The sequence below is a fragment of the Mauremys reevesii genome, linkage group 3 (assembly GCF_016161935.1).
Source record: "Mauremys reevesii isolate NIE-2019 linkage group 3, ASM1616193v1, whole genome shotgun sequence".
In the NCBI taxonomy this organism is placed as follows: Eukaryota; Metazoa; Chordata; order Testudines; family Geoemydidae; genus Mauremys; species Mauremys reevesii.
In genome coordinates this window covers 82867727-82892200 of record NC_052625.1, presented here as the reverse complement: position 1 = coordinate 82892200, position 24474 = coordinate 82867727, and the positions used below count along the sequence as shown (strand labels likewise).

At 45.2% G+C, this 24474-nt stretch overlaps 1 protein-coding gene across 5 annotated transcripts in view; it reads left to right on the top strand.

The window, feature by feature from the left end:
- The window catches only part of TTC13 (tetratricopeptide repeat domain 13), an 89760-nt gene that overhangs the window by 39579 nt on the left and 25707 nt on the right, over positions 1 to 24474 (top strand). For all 5 annotated transcript variants that reach the window (XR_005595570.1, XM_039528558.1, XM_039528559.1 and 2 more), the window contains 6 exons: positions 3516 to 3657; positions 10165 to 10339; positions 10747 to 10903; positions 12090 to 12220; positions 12828 to 12960; positions 18466 to 18558. Coding sequence is in view for 4 of the 5 variants with exons in the window: in XM_039528558.1 (XP_039384492.1) it covers positions 3516 to 3657; positions 10165 to 10339; positions 10747 to 10903; positions 12090 to 12220; positions 12828 to 12960; positions 18466 to 18558 (831 nt within the window). In the remaining variant the exon portion in view is untranslated. The remainder of the gene's footprint in view (positions 1 to 3515; positions 3658 to 10164; positions 10340 to 10746; positions 10904 to 12089; positions 12221 to 12827; positions 12961 to 18465; positions 18559 to 24474) is intronic.

Sequence of the window (24474 nt, the reverse complement as noted above, 5' to 3'; positions counted from 1 at the left end):
AATATACATTATAATATAGTCTTGAATTATATGATCACCTACTATTTTTTCCTACTGGACCCCTGCCCCATTTTGTGCACAGGATGGACTGTGCACCTATTCACAAGTTTTTATCCTTATCATTCAGTGTGTTATTTGCCTGTCTTATTTACCACAGAATCTAACCCTTGCACTGAGTATGCAATTATTAATTCCTCATTGGTTTTCTGTGACACTCATCACTGTAGTATGGATGTTTCACAGAGATGAATTCATTGATCTTCACAACATCCCTTTGAGGGAAGAAGTGGGGATTTTTATTCCTGTTCTATACATGGAGAATGGAAGCAACAATTGTCAAATGTCTCCTATGTTTGGGTGCCCAGTTTAAGGATCCTTGGGCCTGACTTTTTCAGAGAATTTAGTATTGCCAACCCCAAAGGTTCAAAAATCATGAGTCAAATCCCCCAAAATCATGAGATTATTTTTAAAAAGGTTATGTTGTGATTTTGATCTGTTGTGTTTTAACACTCTGCCCAATGTGTGGGTGTGACAGTTAGCATAGCCACCACGGCAGGAGCTTTTATTGTGTCCCTGATGGTACAGAGCTTCCAGCATCTCTCTAATCCCAAAATTCTAATTAATTGTCCCTCCATCTGACCAACTCCCCCCCACCCCAGCAATTCATTATACAACCCTTGCATCAGTTCTTTCCTCTCCCATCTCCCACATCTACTGCTCCTGCAGGTTCATGATTCTTCTCTGCCTGTAGTGGAGGCAGGTCCAGGGGCTCTTTCCCTTCCCAGTCCTTGTGTTGCAGGGATAGAGAGGGGAAGGGGGAGGAGCAGAGGGAAGATGATCCATCTTTCACAGCAGGGAGGAGGAAGCAGAGCATCCTTGCACTGCTGGGCTGTGTGTTCCCTCCTGTGAGAATGGTGTCGACTTCTCCCTCTCCCTTCTCTCTGCTCATGTGAGTGGAGCAGAGAGGGATCTGCCTGCTCCTATAGCTGTTTCCCAGGAGATAAGTAGCTAGTAACAGGGTCTGGGGGCCCTTGCAGCAGGCAGGATTGAAATTCAGGAGAGGGATGGAGCTTCTTGCATCATTGTGAGGCTGGTTCTACCCCCAGCCAAAATTGTGTTACTTGTGAGGAAATTGCAAGCGTTGGTGCCACTGGAATATTTAACATTTTATAGCCCTTTAAATGTTCATAAAACAGATCCCATTGACTTAATTTACATTTATTAACGCTTAGCACTGCTACAAATCAGACCCCAGGGCCTCAAGTTGGGAACCCAGAAAATGAGGAACACACAGTTAATGACCACCTGTGAAAAGCTTGATTTAAGTGATTTCTTCAGAGTCACATAGGAACTCTGTGGCAGAGTAGGGATAGAATCCAGTTCTCCAGGATGGCCTTCAACTGTCTTCACCATGAGACGCTTCTTTCTCTTCCTACAGTCCCCTGCCTCATTCATTACACATCTTCCAACTTCTGTAACAAACGTGGCAAGGATTCTACAGAAAAAAGCTTCCTTCATTGTGCACTCTTGCTTAAATCCCTGAGCACTGTTCATCCTGTCCACTGAGTAAAAAAGGCAGAGATCCTGCAGGGGGAAAAAGTATGATTATCATGCAGTTAAAGACTGTATGCTGAAGGGGGCAGAATTAACAATTGCACAAGCAACCTTATAATAGCATATTTTAAAAAAAAAATAGCCTATTAAGTTTATGTAGTGGATGTCTCAAAATAGACATGGTAGAGTAGTATTTCAGCACATTAAATTCAAACTTACCTCCTTTTGTCTTTCTTGCCAAGCACAGACCCAATGCAATCACCAGTGCCTTGGTGCACATCTAATCATGCACTTTCCTGGTAACATCATACCCACCATGGCTGAGTGCTGGAGCCTGCCTGTAAGGCAAGTCCTGTTTTATTTTCCCCAGTAGTGCATGTGTAAATCTGTATCCATTAAGATACATGATATTAACTTCTTGAAAAGTAACCTCTTTATTCTTTAGGAGGTTTTTCAGCACAGCTATTGCTTTCTTTTCTAATATAGGCAGGCTCCGTCAGTGGGGGTTTTGGCAACTGTTAGCAAAATGGATGTTGGGATATGCAACTGAACGGGAGCTGACAGTCATGGGTATGCAGGAGTGTTGTTTCATTTCTCATTCAGGTCTGCTAATTTAAAGTTTAGCAAATATTAAAAACATGCCAAAATGTCTCTCTCAAGTCATTTGGAAAACAAAGCCAACATTTTTCAGACATTATTTGTAGATCACCTTTTAAGCTAAAGATAAGATCATAAATTCATAGAATATTTTTTAAGGACAGAAGGGGTTCATTGTGATGATCTAATCTAGGGGTTTTCAAACTGGGGGTCGGGACCCCTCAGGGGGTCCCAAGGTTATTACATTGGGGGGGGGTCACGAGCTGTCAGACTCCACTCCAAACCCCATTTTTAAATATTTAAAAAAAAAAAGTGTTTTTAATTTATAAGGGGGGGTTGCATTCAGAGGCTTGGTATGTGAAAGGAGTCACCAGTACAGAAGTTTGAGAACCACTGATCTAATCTGACTACCAACATAACACAAATCTTAAATATCACCCAGTAACTCCTGCATCAAATTCAATAACTTGTGGTTGAAATAGAATGTATCTTTTTTTCAGATCATCTGCTTTTGAAAAGGCTTTTGAATATGAACATTAATCAGTTAATGAACCAGCTTTAAAAATATAAACTAGTTCTTCTGCTTGGTAACTGCATGTGCTTTGATTCTTTATTTTTAATGCTGCTATCTTAAATTTGCGTGGTTGGTTGGAACTCATTTAATATATTAAAATTGGATATTGTAAACTGAATTCAGAATCTTTGGTTTTACATGCCAGTTTTATCAAAAGGATATTAATTTAATTTAATTTTTAAAACTATATCATGTTCTATTGGCTGTATCTACTTCTGAAATTAAATAATTCTAAATGTAATGATCAGTTTGACCACTAACTGAAAATTGGCACATGTTTTTTCAAATAGCAGCTTCTGAAAGACATACAATTTACGTACACTTCTGAATCCTATAAATAGCTTGCGGGGGAGTGGGGGGCGGGATATCAGCTGGACGTCTTCAATTGTATCTTATTCAAGGGTGCTCATTGTAGGAGGCTTTCATTCTTGTCGATTCTGAGAAAGAACTATCCAAGAAGTGCATAAAGTTTCATAGTTCAGTGGTTAATGCCCACAGAGAATTGTGTGAATCCAGGGTCTAGTGGGATTCTGTATCCAAGAGTAGATCCTTTAAGTGAAGAATTGTGAACAGCAGTTTGGTTGTCACTGCTGCAGAAGTTGCAGAACTCTTACCTTACTCAAAGAAATTGCCCCAATGTGATTTTAAAAAAAATCAGCCCTAGCTATATCATATCTTTTCTTAATATCTTCATTTGGACTGCATTAAAATTTATTTGGTAAAAAGGTAGGTTTGTATGTTCACCATAGCGTTTTATGTTCCTCACTTATGACTTTATGGAATTACCTAGGGAACTTGGTAACTTTGATGCTGCCACAGAGAGCTTCCAGAAGGCTTTGTTGCTAAATCAAAATCATGTTCAGACGTTACAGCTCAGGGGAATGATGCTTTACCATCATGGTAGCCTAGATGAGGCACTGAAGAATTTTAAGGTAAGCACAGGTAGACCTTAAATATGTGTACTAAATTAAGGATTGATATTTTTAAATTAGACCTAATACTTAACATTATTGTATTTCATTTTAATTGTAATTTGATATGTTCCACATTCTGAATATGAATGAAAATTTGTACAGGTCTGTCACATCTTATGTGCATTTAACATGTGCGATTTCAGCTTTACGCGGTCAGCAAAAACAGAGAAAAATAACAGTTTTGATACTGTACCTGTAGTGCGGGCTATTCCGCCCGCCATTACACTCAATGTAATTTTGACTATACACGATTTTCACTTTACGCACTGACTGCGGAACATAACCCCAGCGTAAGATGCGACAGACCGGTATTGCAAGTAAACTATAATTCTGTATACAATCTCTGTTTTGTAAGCATGATTTGTAGTCTTATAATTAGTGAATGATGAACCAGTTCAGGCATGGGAGGGAACTGAGACATTTTCCCCTAGACTTACCAATTGTTAATACTAGACTCTTAGGCCTTGTCTACACTACAAGACTATTTCGAATCTACTTAAGTCGAATTTGTGGATTCGACCTTATGAAGTCGAATTTGTGTATCCACAGTAAAGACACTAATTCGAATTTCTGAGTCCACATTAACAGGGCCGGCATCGACTTTCGAAGCGGTGCACTGTGGGAAGCTATCCCACAGTTCCCGCAGTCCCCGCTGCCCATTGGAATGCTGGGTAGAGCTCCCAATGCCTGGTGGGGGAAAAAATGTGTCGAGGGTGGTTTTGGGTAACTGTCGTCATCGAACCGTCAATCACGCCCTCCCTCCCCGAAAGCGCCGGCGGGAAATCTGTTCGCGCACTTTTCTGGTCGGTTACAGTGCGGACGCCACAGCACTGCGAGCATGGAGCCCGCTGCGATCATCGCTGCACTTATGGCCGTTGTCAACTCCTCGCACCTTATCGTCCACCTCTTGCACAGTCAGCTGCTGAGAAATCGGGCGAGGAGGCTCCGGCAGCGCGGTGAGGAGAGTGGCGCAGACCTCTCAGAAAGCAGGGTACGCCGCGCAATGGAGATCATGGTGGCAATGGGTCAAGTTCATGGTGTGGAACGGCGATTCTGGGCCCGGGAAACAAGCACGGACTGGTGGGACCGCATAGTGCTGCAGGTCTGGGATGAAACAGAGTGGCTGCGAAACTTCAGGATGCGTAAGGGCACTTTCCTTGAACTCTGTGACTTGCTGGCCCCTGCCCTGAAGCGCCAGGACACCCGGATGTGAGCAGCCCTGAGTGTGCAGAAGTGAGTGGGCATAGCCCTCTGGAAACTTGCCACGCCAGACAGCTACCGGTCAGTAGCGAACCACTTTGGCGTGGGCAAATCTACCGTGGGGGTTGCTGTGATTCAAGTAGCCCACGCAATCGTTGAGCAACTGCTCTCAAAGGTAGTGACTCGGAAACGCCCAGGTCGTCATAGATGGCTTCGCCGCGATGGGATTCCCAAACTGCGGTGGGGCTATAGATGGGACTCACATCCCTATCCTGGCACCAGCCCACCAGGCCAGCCAGTATATTAACCGAAAGGGCTACTTTTCAATGGTGCTGCAAGCACTGGTGGACCATAGGGACGTTTACCAACATCTTCGTCGGGTGGGCGGGCAAGGTTCATGACGCGCGTGTGTTCAGGAACTCTGGTCTGTTTAGACGCCTCCAGGCAGGAACTTTCTTCCCGGACCACAAAATAACGGTTGGGGATGTGCAGATGCCTACAGTGATCCTCGGGGACCCAGCCTACCCGCTAATGCCCTGGCTCATGAAGCCCTATACAGGCGCCTTGGACAGTGAGAAGGAACTCTTCAACTACCAGCTGAGCAAGTGCAGAATGGTGGTGGAGTGTGCTTTCGGACGTCTTAAGGGGAGGTGGCGGAGCTTACTGACTCGCTCGGATATCAGCGAAAAGAATATCCCCGTAGTTATTGCTGCTTGCTGTGTGCTCCACAATGTCTGTGAGAGCAAGGGCGAGACCTTTTTGGCCGGATGGGAGGTTGAGGCAAATCGCCTGGCTGCTGTTTACGCTCAGCCAGACACCCATGCCGAAAGAATATCCCAGCGGGAAGCGCTGTGTATCCGGGAGGCTTTGAAAGCAAGTTTCCTCGGAGATCAGGGTAACCTATGACTCTCCACTTGATTTTAAGAGAAGCTGATCCTGGGCCTGTGTCTCTCTGTGTTGAGTGAGATCTGCGGTTACATACCCCGTTCTCCAAGTTTCCCCCACTTCCCAAACACGTTTTAAAACAAATTAAACGGAACAGTTATTGTTAATAAATCTTTCTTTTACTTTGCATTTCTGTTCAGGGTTTGAAACATGGACGCATACTGTGCTGGGTACGGTGTGCACTGATGTACAGACCACTTGTACAATACAAGACGGACAGCCTCCTGCTCCTACATAGGTCTCTGGGGTGGGGGACGGTTTCAAGTGGTTGTGCATGTAGGGGTGGGTTTGCAGGAAGGGGCGAGTGGTGCCGTCTTTGGATAGGGATTTGGATGCAGGCTCTGGGCTGTGGGTTTGGGCGTAGGAAGGGGTGATGGGTGTGGGGGAAGGGTGAGTATCTGTCCGTGGATGAGGGCTCTTGTTGGGGCTCAGGGCAGCGGAGAGGATCGCGCCTACAGTGGAAGTGCATGGTAAGGGCACCATGCCTTAACATTAGGGGGTGGCAGGCGCTAGGACCGTGGACAAGCGTACACATCACAGAATGACCCGGGGCAGCATACACCACACAGAGTGACCCTGGTGACTACTGACTGCAGTCTGTGTGTGCCCTGCAGTTGATCCTGCCCCCGATAGTCTGTACCCTGCTAATGTAGGCTATCCCGTGCAATTATAAATCCCCTGCCCCCCCCACATACACAGTCTTCTGACACGAAAGACGTGACGGAAAGAGTGAACAACAGCAAACAGCTTTTATTAATCTACTACATAGTGGGGTGATGAAACTTGGATTTGGGACTGGGTGATCCTGTAAGGGAAGCGCTTCTACACAGTTATAGCGTCAGAGGTGTGTGGTACATTAGCGCTCAGCTGTGGTGCAGTGACAGTTCTCACGGCCCCTACCGCCCCTCCGTCTTGTAATTTTCGGTGAGGGGGGGACAGGACTTCTTGGCGTTGGAGGGTGGTTGCAGATACAGTGCAGGGGGGCTCTCTCCTCCTGCCTGCGGTCCTGCAGAACATCAACAAGGCGCCGGAGCGTGTCCGTTTGCTCCCTCATTAGCCCAAGCAGCGTTTGAGTCGCCTGCTGGTCTTCCTGCCGCCACCTGTCCTCCCGTTCGCTGTGTGAGCGCTGCTGCTGAGAGAGGGTCTCCCTCCACTGGCTCTGCTGGGCCGCCTCGGCTCTGGAGCAGGCCATCAGTTCCGCGAACATCTCGTCCCTAGTCTTTCTCTTTCGCCGCCTAATCTGAGCCAGCCTCTGCGAGGGGGATGCCGGGGCAGTCCGGGAAAGAGCAGAAGCTGTGTGATGGGAAACAGTAAGTGATTTCCTTGAACAGATACATGTTTGCGAACAGTGAACACAGTGTAGTCAGTTTCTCCGAACAAGACCATACAGGGCACCAAGTTCCAGGAGATCTCAGGACAAGTTCGAGATTTCGGAATACGCTCTCATTGGCGGCGCCATTGCACAGGAGAGCGGACAAGCGGGGAGAGACAGCTGAATCCGTCTTGCAGACAGTCCTGGTAAGCCTTAAAGTAGATAATGCTTATCAGTTAGTGGATAGCTGTGCTCTCCTGCTAAAGGCAATCTGGAAAGCAGAAAGGCTGAGCCTTTTCCAACCCCTCCCGCCAGTGCACGGGAAAGATCAATGTATGCTTGTTCTCTGTGGCCTCCAGCACGTGGCTGTTAAGCGAGGGTCGTTGTTATGCAACCTAATTTTAAACCATTAACAATAGTAACAATACACTAATTGCCCTACTTAGATGCAGCCTGTCCAGAACGACATCACCCTGAGGCGGGTCACTCAGAGTCAGAGAGAGCGGATGCTAAGGGAAGCCCTGCACAGACCAGGACCATATGCAGCAATGCTGGTGGAGGCGATGGTTCCTCTCTACATTAGGATGTCCTGGCGCGGAAGAGTGTGCTTCCACGGAGCACCCAATAAGGCACCTCTCCCCAGGAACCTCCTGCGGAGGCTTTTCGAGCAGCTCTCTGAGAGCTTTGTTGAACTGTCCCAAGAGGATTATTGTTCTATCCCTATATGTGTGGACCTACTTTTTATATAGTTTGACATTTCAACTTTTTTATATAGTATTTCTATTTTTTCTATACCTGTTTTTTAAAAAATAAATGTTTCCATGTTTATAGCACTTACCGCCTGATCCTTCCCCTGATTCTGAGTCCGGGTTAACGGCCGGGGAGGGTTGGTAGGGGATCTCTGTGAGGGTGATGAAGAAATCCTGGCTGTCAGGGCAAGCGGTATTGTGTTCGCTGTCGCCTGCGCCGTCCTCCACAAACCCTTCCTCATCTTCCCCATCGGCGAACATCGCCGAGGAACTGTCCAGGTACACTATGCCATCCTCAGAGTCCATGGTCACTGGTGGGGCAGTGGTGGCAGACCCACCGAGAATGGCATGCAGTGCCTCGTAGAAGCGGCATGTCTGGGGCTGTGCTCCGGAGCGTCCGTTTGCCGCTCTGACTTTTTTGTAACCTTGTCTCAGGTCCTTGACTTTCACGCGGCACTGCATCGCATCCCGGCTGTATCCTTTGTCTATCATGGCTTTGGAGACCTTCTCGAAGGTCTTTGCATTCCGCTTGTTGGAGCGCAGCTCCGAGAGCACAGACTCCTCGCCCCACACAGCGATCAGATCCATGACTTCCCGGTCAGTCCATGCTGGGGACCTCTTTCTATTCTTGGATTGCCCGGACTCCTCTGCTGGAGAGCTCTGCATCGTTGCAGGTGCTGCGGAGCTCGCCCCGATGTCCAACCAGGACGTCAGATTCAAAGTGCCCAGACAGGAAAAGGAATTCAAATTTTCCCGGGTCGTTTCCTGTGTGGCTGGTCAGAGCATCCAAGCTCGGACTGCTGTCCAGAGCGTCAACAGAGTGGTGCAGTGTGGGATAGCTCCCGGAGCTACTAAGTTCGATTAGCATCCACACCTAGCCTAATTCGAGCTAGCTATGTCGAATTTAGCGCTACTCCACCTGTTGGGGTGGAGTACCAAATTCGAACTAAAGAGCCCTCTAGTTCGAATTAAATGGCTTCCTGGTGTGGACGGTTGACCGGTTAGTTCGAATTAACGCTGCTAAATTCGACTTAAAGTCCTAGTGTAGACCAGGCCTTAAATTGTATTTCATAAGGTTTTGAAATGCTCAGATTGGTTTTATTCAGTAATATTCTGGTCAGAAGTGGTACCCAAAGTTTTGAAATTCCATAAGGGGTTGGAGGGCTGTTCTCATAAGACAAGTAGCCAATTTTGTAATCTCAAGGTTCAGATAAGCATCTGAACTTTTGGATGCTTATCTGAATCTTTTGAGTTTTCTCCATCATGAACAATAACAGCTAACACTTTTTTGTGTAGAGTGATCCATCTGAAATTGTAAAAACACATGCCTGTCCATGAGGTAGATAAATTATATTCTAATTTTGCAGATCCAGAAACTAAAGCACAGATGTTAAATGACTTGCCCAAAGTCCCACAATGAGTCATTGGCAGAGCAAGGAACAGAGCAAAGTCTAAGAATCCCTACTTCCCTATCTTAACAAGCACACTTTCCTTTTTGTTTATTTAGAACAGTGTATATCTTTATGCAAATTACCATGTGTCCCTGTTTTGTGACTCAATTTGTAGATCTTGTATTTAAAAACTAGCTTAAGTTTAAATAGCAAGTGCTGTGTGAAGAGATGCAGATAACTTATGAGTGTTTAATACATCCATATGGTCAGAGAATTTTGTTTTGGGGTACCAAATTCTAAAGTATCCGATTGTCTAGCATTATGCTAAAACTATCATGATGTAGTGCAGAATTGACTGTCAGGTAATGGTAGTGCAGTGCGTGAATTTCAGAGCTATGATGCTTGGTGGAAGAGAAGAACTGATGGTGGATATTTGTATAAAGTTGCATCTTAAGAAAAATGTCTCCTATCGTTAGGGTCTGTTTGCACTAGGAAATAAGGTGTTATGCCAATGCTTGTCAACAGTGGGTTCCTTCTAGCCTCACTCATCTGGTTCTGAAAACTGTTTAGCTGTGAGTGTAGCTTCAACAAAATCACTTGGTTACCAAAAGTGTGATCAAGATCAAGTTTCACCAACACTATTACATTTTGTGTAATGGTGATAAAAATATTTTCTCCATCTTTGCTAGCAATTAATTAAATTAAAGAAAAGTCATTGGGAAAACAGTTGCTGTCAACTTTTGAAAGTAAAAGACCATTCCCTGGTGTCAGCCTTGTGATTAAAGAGCTTAGTAATGTATATTAGACAATTCCAAGATACCCAGGTTATTTTTTATTTATTTATTGTCTTATTTCTTTAATCTTCTAGAGATGTCTTCAGCTAGAGCCATATAATGAAGTATGCCAGTATATGAAAGGTCTCAGTCATGTTGCAATGGGGCAGTTTTATGAGGGCATAAAAGCTCAGACCAAGGTTATGTTAAATGATCCACTACCAGGCCAGAAGGCTAGCCCAGAGTACCTAAAAGTGAAATACCTCCGAGGTAAGTTACGGTTGTGGGGAAAATGTCCTTTGACATTGCCTAAGTGTAAGAGTCACTTATGGAAAACTATTTTTAAGTAAGATGTATTTATTCATCTGAGTGCTGTGTTGAGTGAACAGTCTTCATAGGTGTCTTGGCACTTGTTTGTTCAGAGTTAAAAGCCAGGACCAGAAATCAAACTTGGGTCTTGGTTTAGTAGTAAAAGTAACTATGGTTCCACTTAACTGGCCTAGACTTTTAACTATTTAGCTAGGATGAAGTTTAACACTGATTAATTTAGTAAGGTATTTATCTTAAATATCTTAACAAATATATACTCCTGTTTTAAATTCTTCTTTGGGGATACGTAACTGTTGGCCGAGAACAAAAATAACACTTATTTGTATTGTTTTTCTTTACCTCCACAGAATATTCTCGATATTTGCATGCCCATCTTGATACCCCTCTTACTGAATATAATGTAGATACAGATCTTCCTGGAAACTTTAAGGACCATTGGGCCAAAAACCTTCCCTTTTTAATAGAAGACTATGAAGAACAGCCAGGATTGCAGCCACATATAAAGTGAGTGGTTTTTAGACAGACCATTTAGAGCATTCCTGGTAGGATTTTTTCAAAAAATGGCATCTGAGGAGTAATTTATCACAAATGTTTAACGGGGGGCAGGAGCTGTGGGAGGGGACTTTTGGGGACCCTGCAGTCCCAGAGTGGCCCAGGGGATTAGTGGGGGGCCGGGAGCAGCCCGCTGTGCTTCCCTCGCCCCGGCCCCAGCTGTGTTGCTGGGGGTGATTAGGGACGGGGGTCTTTGGAGGGGGCGGTCAGGGATCGGGGGGCCAAAGCAAGCTTGATATAACGCGGTCTCACCTATAACATGGTGAGATTTTTTTGTCTCCCAAGGACCACGTTATATTGGAGTAGAGGTGTAGATCACTTTAGTTCTAGAGAAACTCAGGATAGACTTCCATCTGGACATCCATCCTAAGTGTAGAAACCTCAACTTAGAGTTTTCTTACTGTTGCGTATTTAAGATGGGTTTTTTTAAGGGTATAATTTCTCAGTTTCTCGGACATTAGATATATTAATTGTAACTCTGACTGAATGAAATTGTCTTTCACTCCTCCTCTAGAGTGGTAATAATCAGTCACCAAAGCAAAGGCTTTATCAGATTAGGATTTAAAAGTTTAACTATCAGGGAAGTAGACCTTTTCCCCACGTGAGATTTTCATTCTTTGAAAACTAGCCTTCAGTTTTACAGTCATTTCACACAACATGGCTTAAAAACTTGTCATTTTTGTAGGTATGGGCTCAAACCTGCATTTCTTATGCATGCAAAACATCTACTGACTTCAGTGGGAGTTCTAGAGAAGGAATTACAGAATCAGACCCCTAGTCTGTGTTACTCCTCATGTTTCTTTCATGCCATAGCTCTGAGCCCTATGAAATTCAGGATTAATATACACTGAGGAGGTGACTCACTATAAAGCCTTTTGCAATAATTAAGTCTGATGGTGAAATACTGTTCCTGTTGAGATGAATGAGTTTTGCTATTGACTTCATTGGGGTCAGAATTTCACCTGGTTGTTTTGTGTGTGTATCTACAACATGTGTGTTTATTTTGGTACTGCTTTTAATTCTTTTCTGGGCTTGTGTTACTGACCACCACAAATACAGATTGTTTTTAAGCTGTTTTCAGGAGCCATCATGGAAGATGGTGGTTGATATTTACTTCATTACATTTTTTTCCTTCAAGGGATGTGCTATTTCAGAATTTTGAAAGCTATAAACCTGCAGTGCAAGAACTTGTATGTGTGGCTGATCATCTGGGTTCACTGATGCAATATGAGACGCCAGGATTCCTTCCAAATAAGAGAATACACAGAGGTATGTGAGGGGACTTTCCACGTGGGAATGGAAATGAAAAATGTCGATGCTTGCTTTGATAGCACTTTGAGCTAATAAATTTAAGGTTGTTTTACACTGGGTACTTATATCGGCATAATGACGTCTCAGGGGTGTGCAAAATCCACATCCCTGAAGGACATAGCTTTGTCAACTGACTCCTGATGTAGACAGCACTAGGTCGATGAAGAATTCTTCCGTAGAGCTAGCTACCAGTTATATGGGAGGTGCATTACCTACAGTGATGTAGCTGTAGTGGTTTAATTAAAAATATACTCTTAAAGTGATACGCAGTTGTAAAACCTTTTTCTTTACATTTCCATTCACCTGATATGTATTAACCAAAAATGTGTAGATGTAAAATGTACAGATAACCACACTTTGTATCTTAATATGTACATATTTTCTGAGGCATCATGGTCTAGCTCTGGACTGGGAGCCATGAGCTACTGGGTCTTAATACCAGCATTAACACTAGCTGCTTCTGTTCCCTTGAACAGGTCTCTTAACTTGGCTGCTTCAGTTCCCCTCTGTAAAATAGAAAGTCTGTGAGTGGACTGACTGGTTCTATATATTCTTTGTTGTTCAGCAATGGGGCTGGCTGCGTTGGAAGTAATGCAAGCTGTGCAGCGGACATGGGCAAACTCAAAAGTTCGAATGAATGGGAAAACCAGATTGATGCAGTGGAGAGATATGTTTGACATTGCTGTGAAATGGCGAAGGTAATGCTTAAGAGAAGAGAGCTACTAAGCCTTACCTTGTGATATTGATGCAAGTTCCTGTTAGTGGAGTTTAAGACAGACTGAACAACTGCAGGCTTTGTACTAGATGTGGAGGCAGATCTCTTCGGATCTTAGCCCCCTACTGCTTTAACTGCATCCTCACTTATGGGCTGGTCCACCGTGCAGTGTTTGCAGGGATTTTCATAAAGGGATGGTTAACAACTCTTCATCCAAAGGAGGAATACTCTTGCAGGTTGAGATCTCCTTGGTCTGCGCTTGGCAGAGATTAGAGGCACTGCACTTTTTCACAAGATGATTTTGAAAAGCTAAAATAAATAAGTTGTTTTAAAGGAGACAGAGGGTAGTGGGATACAAATTCAGCTAGCAGAATAGAGGTTGGTTATTGTAAAGTAGTTAGACTTTCTTCACATGCAGAGGACTCTTGCACTGTATTTTTTTCCATCAGTTAATCCATTTGGGGAGGGAAGTCCATTAAACAGTACGAACACTACTGAGTTAACTGTAGGAATCAAAAAGATTTGGTACGCAGAGCGTGCTTTAAAGTTCCTTTTTATAAAAAAATGTCTGGGCTTTTTTTCTGAACTTTGCAAGGAAGAATAAAAACAAGTTGATATCTTGTGATGGCATGCATTGTTATTAAATGGGAGCCTGGATCTAACCATCTTTCTAGCCTCTGCTTTCAATTTTACTTGTTATAATAATAATAATTAATAAGAGAGATACCTATCTCCTAGAACTGGAAGGACCTTGAAAGGCCATTGAGTCCAGCCCCCTGCCTTCACTAGCAGGACCAAGTACTGATTTTTGTCCCAGATCTCTAAGTGACCCCCTCAAGGATTGAACTCACAACCCTGGGTTTAGCAGGCCAATGCTCAAACCACTGAGCTATCCCTCCTTCCTTGTTCTCAATAAGGTAAAAATAAATTGAATAGTAAGACTATTTTTGTTGTAAAAATTGTTAACAAAATGTATACACTACATCTATTGAGTTATTTACAAAAATCTTACATTTTTTTTTCACCACTTCCTCCAACATACTGCCCCTTCCTGGGAGTTGCAATTCAGTTTGAAGAACTTTGTTCTAGATTACTGTTTCAAATGCAGTCCAGCTGATGACCAAAAGTTTCTGAGAAATGGACAAGGCACAATAATTGTCACCCTTAGTGACAGTCTCAGCAGAGATATAAATGAGAATCAACTATTTCATTCTTTTTTGAGTGATTGGCACATGGATGTCACTCTTAGCATGTGTATGAGATTGGATTCTTTTAGTCCCTAGTTTCTGTTAGGGCCATGCCTGTGCTGTAGATGGCTGTAAGCCGCCCACCCCACCCCACCCACACACCTGAGGGCAGAGGGCCCAGATGTCCCTCAGTTCCTTCTTAACACCTGTGACGGCGAAATGAAACCCTTGTAATGTCCACTCTTTGCTCTGTGCATTGCTAGTGTGAATTGGGATTATAGTTGGTAAAATGCATGTTGATTTAAAAAAATTGCTTTGTTAGGTAGTCCACATAGACTAGACACCCCAACCCCCAATACAGGGTTGCTAGCAACACGGCAGAAGCTAAATTACCAGACTTAATTGCTTATCCCTTGTGTGATGCTTTGATGTCTATGAATGATGAGTACTCTCAGTGCCTACTCTGCCTAGGAGAGGGACCCATCCCTGGGTGGTGATCTGTGTATTGCTCCTTCTGTGCATGCACTTAGAGCTAGAGCAGCCTGCTGGAAGCTGTTCCTCCTTGAGAAATTGATACAAGCCTCCTCTCACTCAGAGGAAAGCTACTGCCCAGCCTCAGACATCTGTAAGTCTTGCTCCATTAGTTCCCAGATGCACTGAGATTTCAGTCCGAGTTTTTAGGCCACATCTACTCAAAGGCCCCATTTGTCTGCCATTATTCTGGTATTGATGTCCTCTGGTGGGCAGGAAAGAACATGGTTTTAGGGATGAGCAAAGCACAGGTCACCATCTCTGGTGCCTAGTAAGTTGAGGCACAAGAGTCGTCATGCTTCTGATTTGTGTTGGGCTCCATCTAGGGCCTGGGCTACACAATAGGGGGGGTTCGAACTAAGATAGACAACTTCATCTATGCTATTTGCATAGCTGAAGTCCAAGTATCTTAGTTCGACTTACCTGGCCATCGTCATGGCGGCAGGTTGACTGCCGCGGCTCCCCCGTTGACTCCACTTACTCCTCCTGCCGAGGTGGAGTACGGGCGTCGATTAGCGGATCAATTTATCGTGTCCAGAGGAGACGTGATAAATCGATCCCCAATACATCGAACACTACCCGCCGATCCAGTGGGTAATATAGACGTACCCTAAGAGCCAGAAGCCTGTTAAGGCCCCTTCTGCTTCCCAGGTACTGACCACTAAGAGAGCAGAAGTGGTACCTACTAAATATGTGGACTGCACTTCTCTTTGTATCAACCTTACCACTGAGCACCTTGGAACGTAGAGTCTTGGCACCAAGTGCATCAGAACTAGAAGCCTGGTACCTTCCAGCCTGGTTGACTTGAAACGGTGTCCAGCGGTACCTGCTACCTTGCTACCAGCTATCTTGGTACTAAAGCATACATGGTGCCAAATGGATTTGGTGCTGGAGTCACCTTTCCTTAAGAGATTGACGGTGGGGATCTCCAAACCACCAGCTTCAGAGTTACCAGAATATCAGGCTAAGGAGGTATTCCTGGTACTGACTTCTCCTTCAGAGGCAGGGCAGTCCCAGTAGAATGGCCCCTTCCCTTGGGTAGTATTACTACTACTACTACTCCACCTCTGAACATTGTAGGAACTCATCTCCCACCCATCTGCTCTCGACTCCCTGGATAACACAGTGGGAATTTGGAAGATATTCTAAAGAAGATTCCATGAGAGTAGCAGAAAGAGGCCTGGGAGTCATAGGGAACATCCCTCCTGGAACCCCTCCATGTGTTGTTCACACCACAGTGCATACTATGGCTAATGCAATAGCAATGAGAAAGGTCGTCATAGCTTCACTAACTGAGGATTCCCAGGGAGTTCTAGGCAACAAGCAAGGACTTACCATTTGAGGGCAACAAACTTTGGCCCTCCACTCCTTTAAAGACCTACGGGTAACTCTGTACTCTCTGGGCCTCTTCTTTTTGGGGCAGGAAAAAAAGGTAAAGTCAGAACCCTTATTCAGACAGCACTTCTCTGTCCAATATTGTCATCAGCCACAGATGACTTTAAAGCTACAGAGGAAGAGAGAGAGTCCACTGGAGATGGCCCTCTGACTAGTCTTCTGCTGCGCCTCAATCTGAGACTTCCACCAGTCAATTTCAAAATCTTGGTAGAACCATCAGAGGATACTTTAGACCCCTCCCTGCCCTTTCCACATCAACATGGCAACTCTCTCTTTTATTTCCAGGAAGGTTGGGCTCGAACCATCTTGGACCAGTGAGTCCTACAACTGGAAGCAGTGGAGGAAGTGCCCTTAGAATTTAGGGGCAGACATTTTTATTCCCGTTACTTTCTCATTCCAAAGAACCATTAGTTGGTGACCCAACCTGGATTTTCAACATCCCAACAACTTCATTTGCTGTTTCAAATTCAGGATGTTCATTTGGCCTCCATAATTTTCTTGTTAGATCCTCAAGGCTGGTTTGCAGCTCTCGACATGCAAAATGCCTGTTTCCATACATCCATTCATCCAGCCTGCTAGATATACCTCCAATTCCTGGTAGAAACATCTCACTAAGGCCTGGTCTACACTGGGGGGGATTGATCTAAGATATGCAAATTTAGCTACGAGAATAGCATAGCTGAAGTCGACATATCTTAGATAGAATTAAAATTACTTACTTTGCATCCTCGCGGTGCTGGATCAATGGCCGCGGCTCCCCTGTCGACTTTGCTTCCGCCTCTTGCACTGCTGGAGTTCAGCAGTTGACGGGAGAGCGATCGGGGATCGATTTATCGCGTCTACACTACATGCAATAAATCGATCCCCAATAGATCGATTGCTACCCACCGATCTGGTGGGTAGTGTAGATGTACCCCTTATGACCACTGTGGCATTGCTGTAGTATCTGAACATGTCAGTGTTTAATGTATTTATTCTCACAACACTCACATGAGGTAGGGAAGTGCTGTTATCTCCATTTTACAGATGAGGAACCAAGGCACAGAGACTAATTGACTTGCCCAAGATCACACAGGAAATCTGGCAGAGCAGGGAGTTAAATTTAGGTCCCCTAATTCCTAGGCTACTGCCCTAAATACTGGACCATCTATCAGTGAGTCAATCACTACCAGTACAGAGTTCCGCTTTTTAGTTTTCCACAGCACTGAGGATACTCATCAAGTACTACTACAGACTCTGGCTAAAGAACTGAGAGACAATGAGGAGGGAAGCATGAGGACATCTAGGGGACTGACATGACCCAAATCAATATTGCTGGCCAGAAGAGTCCCGTCTCATGCGCATGCTCACTAAAAGCTGGAAGTCATGTGGACAATACATGCAGAAGAACCAGCTACTGTATGTTTGTAACTGTTCTTTATACTAAAGTATTGCCTAGAGGCCTTAACCAAGTCAGGACCCCATTGTGCTAGACTCTGTACAGACATAAAATAAAAAAGACAGTACCTATCCAAGAGAAGTTAGTCTAAAAGACAAGATATATAACATGGGTGAAACAAGTGGGAGAAGGGGGATGTAGTAACAATAATATGAAAAGGTTTTTATCCTAGACTGGCGGTGTGCACAATTATTAGGTGTAACAAGCTAATCAGTAGCAGTTAATCTGTTACTGTTCTTAAATGTAAATCTACCCCAAATAATATTTGAAGCATACCTGTCGGGCAATATTGCTCTCCCACCACCTGTGCTCCACCCGTTCTTTGGATAAATGGAGGACTTTGCTCTTGAGCTAGTGCCCCCATTTTAGCAGCCCTACCTGAGAAAAGATAGGGAAGTGAAGTTACTGCCCTCTTTTTCTTATGGGAAGTGGTTCTCAGATACCAGAGGAGGATACAAGTTGCTAGGTTAGGGCATGTGTTTAAAAGTTTCTGTGGGTTCTTTTTTTCCTGAAAATATTCTTGTTTTCCCTTTTGTATTAGGTAGTTTAAAGAGCTATGAAAGATTGCAGGATACATTGCAGCGATTTACTCTGCTAGCAAAGAGTTAACTATTTCAAACTGTCTAGCTGCATTAGTGAGAATTTTATGAACTGCTTTCTTCCTGTTACCAAAGCTGATACACATTTCAGTTAAAAATAAATAAATAAAAATCAGCATCTTGTTTTATGATCTCTGAATTCAAGCTTTGCTTAAAGGCATTGATGCATGAACCAGCTTCTCAGAGCCATAGGTTACATCAGATGGCAGCACAGGTTGGCAGTTACGTTTAAGATGGAACTTCAGAAATTTCATAACTGATATTTTCTTGATTTTAAAATATGACCTGTAATAAGACTTCTTTAGGTGCACAAATTTTAACAGGGTATTTCTTTGTAGGATAGCTGATCCAGACCAGCCCGTGCTTTGGTTAGACCAAATGCCAGCTCGAAGTCTTAGTAGAGGCTTTAATAACCATATCAATCTAATCAGGTATGAAGTTTTCGCCTAATCTTGTTTGCATTAGGAATTGTGCTAAAATATGTAGTCTGTTAATGAGCTATTATAGCTGACCACGTTCAGTGTGTACATACTATGTAATGTCTAACATTTTGATTGTTTTGTTTTTAATTCTAGTAGAGCTTTTGTTTATTTTTCCACTCGTTAAAAACAAATTATCTCTCTGGTAATTTTTTTTCACCCTCTTCTTTTTTTTGAATCTAATGTTTTCCATTATCTTTATTTTGGGGAGAGATAAATATGTCCCAAAAGATAATTTTTCATTTTAGGGCTTGTCTACACTACAGGACTATTTCGAATCTACTTAAGTCGAATTTGTGGATTCGACCCTTATGTCAATTTGTTGTGTATCCATACAAATACACACAAATTCAACTAGTCCACATTCACGGGCCCAGCTTGACTTTGTGCGGCACTGGGAACCCCTATCCCAGTTCCCCCACACTCCCGCTGCCCATGATTGTTTAGGATTTCAATGCATGCTGGGGGGAAAAAAATGTGTCGGAAACGTCCAAATCCCCTCCCCCCTCCTCCCCGCCTTGAAAGCGAAATCGGGCCGCGCCCTTCGCTCTTCGTTTACTTCTCTGGTCGCGTTACAGCGTGGCGCACTGGAGCCGCTGCGCCATGGCATATGGCCGCTGATCAACTCCTCGCTATTATCGCCCACCCTCGCACAGTCAGATCAGTCAGATTCCACAGTCAGATGCTGAGAAACCGGGCGAGAGAGTGGCAGGACTCAGGGTGAGAGAGAGTGCAGGGTGATCCGGGGGCAGCAGTGGTGGCAATCATGGTGTGGAATGGTGGCATGGTGTGGAGGACAACGTCTGGGGGGGCAGGAAACAAGCACAGACTGGTCTGACCGCATAGTGCTGGCAGGTGGCTGGATGACTCAGAGTGCGCAACTTCAGGAGGATTGAAACCTGGTCCTTCCTTGCTTTCTGTGAACGCCTGTGACTTGCTGCGCCCAGCGCCCTGCAGCCCGGACACAGCAGCCCTGACTGTGCAGAAGCCAAAACCAGCCAGTGGCCATAGCCCTCTTGAAACGCCACACCAGCACGTGGGCGTGGCGTGGTGGGCAACTGGCGTGGGCAAATCTACGTGGGGGATGCTGTCCATCAAAGTAGCCCAAAGGTCGTGACTGTAATGCTCAAAGGCCATCACTGTCGGATAAATGATGATCCCAGTCGATGGCTTCTGGGGGAGATGGGACTCACTACATCCCTGGGGGGCACCCCACCTCGGCCACACTCACATTGCCACAGCCACACCAGGCAAGTAAAGTGCAACCTAGGGTGGGACGTTTTCGTTTACCAACATCGTGGTGGGGTGGAACTGACGTTTTACCCAACATCACAGTGGTTTCAGGGGCAAGTTTCATGGCGCGGGCAGGTGTAAACTCTGGTCTCTTTAGGATGCCTCCAGGCCTCCACTTTCTTCAGTGATCCTCGGCCATGGGCTGCTGGGGAGATGCCTACTGGGCCCTCCCCTACCTACAATGCCTCCTGGCCCTGGAAGCTGCTGACAGCGCCTTGAACAACAAAGCAAGTGCAGAATCTTGAAAGGTGGTGCTTTGACGGGACAAGGTGGTGGTGGAATGGTGTGGCTCGCTCAGGACATCAGCGGACATCACAGAAGAGCGACCTCAGCTTTCCTGCTGCTCATCAATCTGCTGAGCTGTGTGCTACAATGGTGCTCGCTTGGGAGGCTGAGCTTGTGGCCGCTGCTGAGAGTTGTTTTTGGCGCCTGGGCCGTGCATTTGCTCTTTTGGGAGGCGGTAGAATATGCATCAGAGAGCTGAATCCCAGCGGGAAGTTTCATCATCAGCAAGCCAAGTCAGTTGAGAGCACTTGATTTTTCCTGGCCTGATCATAAACCACTGATTTGTCCACTTTCCCAAAAAATTTAAGGACCCCATTTCGTTTTTTAATTAATTTCTTAAATTTCGTTTAGTAATTAATAATCGTTGTTTTTTAAAATCTGCATTTTCTGTGTCGTTGACTTTGCATTTCATTTTGTGGGTGCTAAGGCTGTGGGAGGGGTGGGTGGGTGGTGTGGGGGAGGGTGTGGGTACCATGGAAGGGGGGGGGGTGGGGGGGGAAGGGGGGGGAGGGGGGGAAGGAAGAGTTGGGGCTGGGGGGGGGGGGGTTGGGGGCCTGGTGAGGGCACCGGGTACGATCCAAATGCATTTGAAAATGCATGTGACTTACATTCGGGATTACATTCGCAACAGGATTCACAAAGACCAACACAAGCATACAGGACCCAGGACCCTGGGGGACACAGCACACACAGACTGTGTCTCCTGCCACCCACTGCAGCCTGCTGTGTGTGTGTCTGGCACCTAGTGACTGCAGTTGCAGCATGGTGCTGCAGTGACATTACCCAGCACAGTGTCATTACACACAGAACAACAGAGTGTAGACAGTACCCCCACAGTGACAACAAACAGTCCACACCACAAAACAACCAAAAATGTTGTACACAGTGGGGGTTTGAAAATGGTTGGTAATGCACAACTTGAACTAAAAGTTGAACTTGCTTGTGGCTGGTTGGACGACAGTTGTCTCTAACACATCAATGCTGTGTGCGACAGTTGTCTCCAACATTACACTTTTGGTGAGGGGCCTAGACACTTTGGCTGAGGAGGGGGGACACCTCTGACGTGCAGGGGGGGGACAGATTGACTGCAGCCTGGGCTCGGCACTGCAGAGGTGCTCTCAGGCGTTCTCCTCTCCTGGCAGCTTGCAGAACCTCCTCGCGAGTCGCGCGCTGCGTGCCCTCGCCTGCTGGTCCTCCCGCCGCCTGTCCTCCTCTCCTGCTGTGCTGCCTTCCGCCTCTCTGCTGGTCTCTCCTCTCCTCTGCTGCTCTCTGCTCTCTCTCTGCCTCTGTCTCTGCGCTGCTCTTTCCTCTGGTGCTGGCATCTCTTCTCCCTCTCTGCGCTCTGCCTCTGCTTTTTCCGGGCCAGCAGGCAGCTCTGCCTCATGTGGGAAAAGTGTAAAGTGATTTGAGGAAGTAGCATGTGAAAAGAAAAATGTTTAAGTTTCAGTAGTACAGTCTTTGCCAACAGTAACCACAGTCTAGTCAGTTTCAGTTAACAAGACCAAAGAGTCAGAGACAGTCCGAGAGCGCGAATATGCGCTTCGAGCGCCATTGCGAGAAAAGATAACGCACAGACAAGCGCAGTCTCTTGCTGAGACAGCTGTCCTGGGCCTGCCAGTACCTGGTACTGTGCATAGCTACTGGGCAGCATTGCTTGCCTGCTAAAGCTAGCTTAGCAAGCCTCCTGCTAAAAGCTTTAGCAGCCCCCTCCAGCCCAGCTCAGTGCACGCTCCTCCGCCAACATGAACGCTCTGTTCTCGCTTCGCGGCTGTGGCTGTTAGGCAACGCTTTGCAACTACTCTAATTGTTGTAAACCAACAACAATAACAACACTAACACCTCACTAATTGCTCTATTTTCATGCAGACAGACCGAGGTTAGTGACACTCGACCTCGTGACCAGGACCATATGCACTCCTGCTAGTACGGGGCGATGGTTCCACTCATATGACCAGGACCAATGCTAGTTGAGGCGATGGAGCGTACTCGCCGGTGTCTAGATGTCTTCTGCTTCCACGGAGAGCGGAACAAGCGCGATCCTTCGGCCTCCCTCACACCTAGGCTTTATGAGCTTTAGAGAGACTTGTTTTTCCCTTCCATTATAGATTTTCTATATATTATTTATTAATATTTGTGTGGACCTTCTTTTTATATAGTTTAATATATATTATAGTTATATATTTAGAATATATTTAATTTTATAATATTTAATATTTTTTAAATATATTTTATTGTTTATTTCTTATAATATAATTAATATAATATATATTATATAATTTTATTTAGAATTTAATAAAATTTTATTTTTTTTTTTTCAATTTTATAAAATGTATAAATTTTAATGTTGTGTTGTGTATTTATGCTTGATCCTTCCCCCGATGATCCTGCCTGGTTAACGGGCGGGCTGGGAGGGTAGGATATCTTGGTGATGAAGAGATCCGAGAGATCCTGAAAGTCCTTCCTCATCTTCCCCATAGTCCCTGCGCCGCCTTCCTCCTTCTCCTCTTCCCGGTCCCCCCGGGGAGGAAGAGGGGGAACTGTCGGTACACTATTCCGTCCTCGACTCCCGTCACCATGGGGGGGGCACTAGGGGCACACCGTCCATGCATGCAGTGCCCAGCGTACCGGCGTCATGTCTGGGGTTGGCCCGGAGCGTCCGCACTGCCGCTTCTTTTTTTTACCTTGTTGTCTTTGGGTCCTTTTCTTTTTCACTGCAATCCATCGCGGCCTTCCGCTCTTTCATGGCTTTGAGAAACTTTTAGAAACCTTCTCGCGTCTGCTCCTTGTGGCGCTGCTCGCCCCACAGACTCCTCGCCCACCCTCGCCTGGGAGAGCCCAGACTGACTGGACCCGCTCTCTGGGATTGCTTTCTTCTCCACTATTGCGGGGACTGCGGGACTTCTCTGAGAGAGCTCTGCAGGTGCGCAGGTGCGCGCGGCTCGCCCAAGTGCAGCAAATTCAGCAGATTTGTGCAGGGCCGAAGAAAAATGAATTCATTCGCTGTCATTTCCTCCTGGCTGGCTGGCCAAGCCAAGCCTGGAGGACTGTCAGCAGGCGTCAACACATGGTGCACTGTGGGATAGCTCCCGCTGCTGCGCAGATGCAGATTAACCTGCCGGTCGAATAGTCGAGCCAGCGATCTAGCCGTAAGCCACCTGCATGGTGGAGCGGTTCGTACAGTTCCACCAAGCGCCAAGCCTAAATAACAAAATGGTATTGTAGGTTCGCCTGTAGTGCCTTAGTTTTTAATTCCCAAATTAAAATATCTATTTCATATACCTAAGATTAAACCCATTGTCGTTGATGTATTTTCCACAAATGCTACTCCCAGAAGGCAATACTGCCAGCTGTAATTGCACAGTACTAGGCAATCTGTGTTTCCTACTTTGTAACCATCATCCATTAGTAGTATTTTGAGGAAATGTTTCAGCATGGAAAGGTTAAAGACACAGGTGTCAAAATACCTAAGAAGCTGAAAGCTAACTGCAGTTTCAGAAAAAGGTTCAAATTTGAAAAATTCAAATCATTGTTGTACGTTCCTTCTTCTTCATTTCATAAAACAAGATTCTGTATAGAAAGCATTACAGCTCCACCTACCATGAAGTAATGGAGAAAGGAGAGACATGTGGCAAAATCACTGTTAATCACAAATTGAGAGTGTATGTAGCCATGCTCCCATCTTCCTTTATGGGAAGCAGAATCCCCGTTTAGTCCTGCTACTTTTATTTCTAACCCTGTTTTTCAGTGTTACTCAAAAAGAAAAAAAATAGAAAAAGATCATTCTAAAAATATTTTACAGAAAGAATTACTGATGTTTAAAGCTCTCAGTGCACAGGATGATAGTGTTTTCTCTCTCTCTCTCTCTCTTGGCAACTCCGACCATTTCCCATTCCACAGAATGGAGCCCAGCAGTCTGACGTTTTCTCTGGGATATGTAAGTACAGGTTTGGCTGAAACTCTGATGTAGCTCAGTAACTGCCTTGTAGGGCCAGATACATTAGCTATTTCCAGCTCTTCAGGGACAATGTTGTGCTCAGACTTCTGTATTCTTCCTCTCAAATTAAATTCTGCTTCCTGGGCCCCAGTCTTCTCTTGACTTTTGCTTTATCCTCTTCTCTCTCCCATTAAAGATGTAGCAGAATCGAAACACTCTTCATTCTTAAAGTGTGGAGGGCAACCCCTACCTCAGGCCATAACTCATTACCTGTTTTTTTCCTCAATATGGAAGATAGAGGGAGAAGTGAAGCTTGAACCTCCAGCTTTGGCTTGCATCGTCAGCAGAAAAAAAGA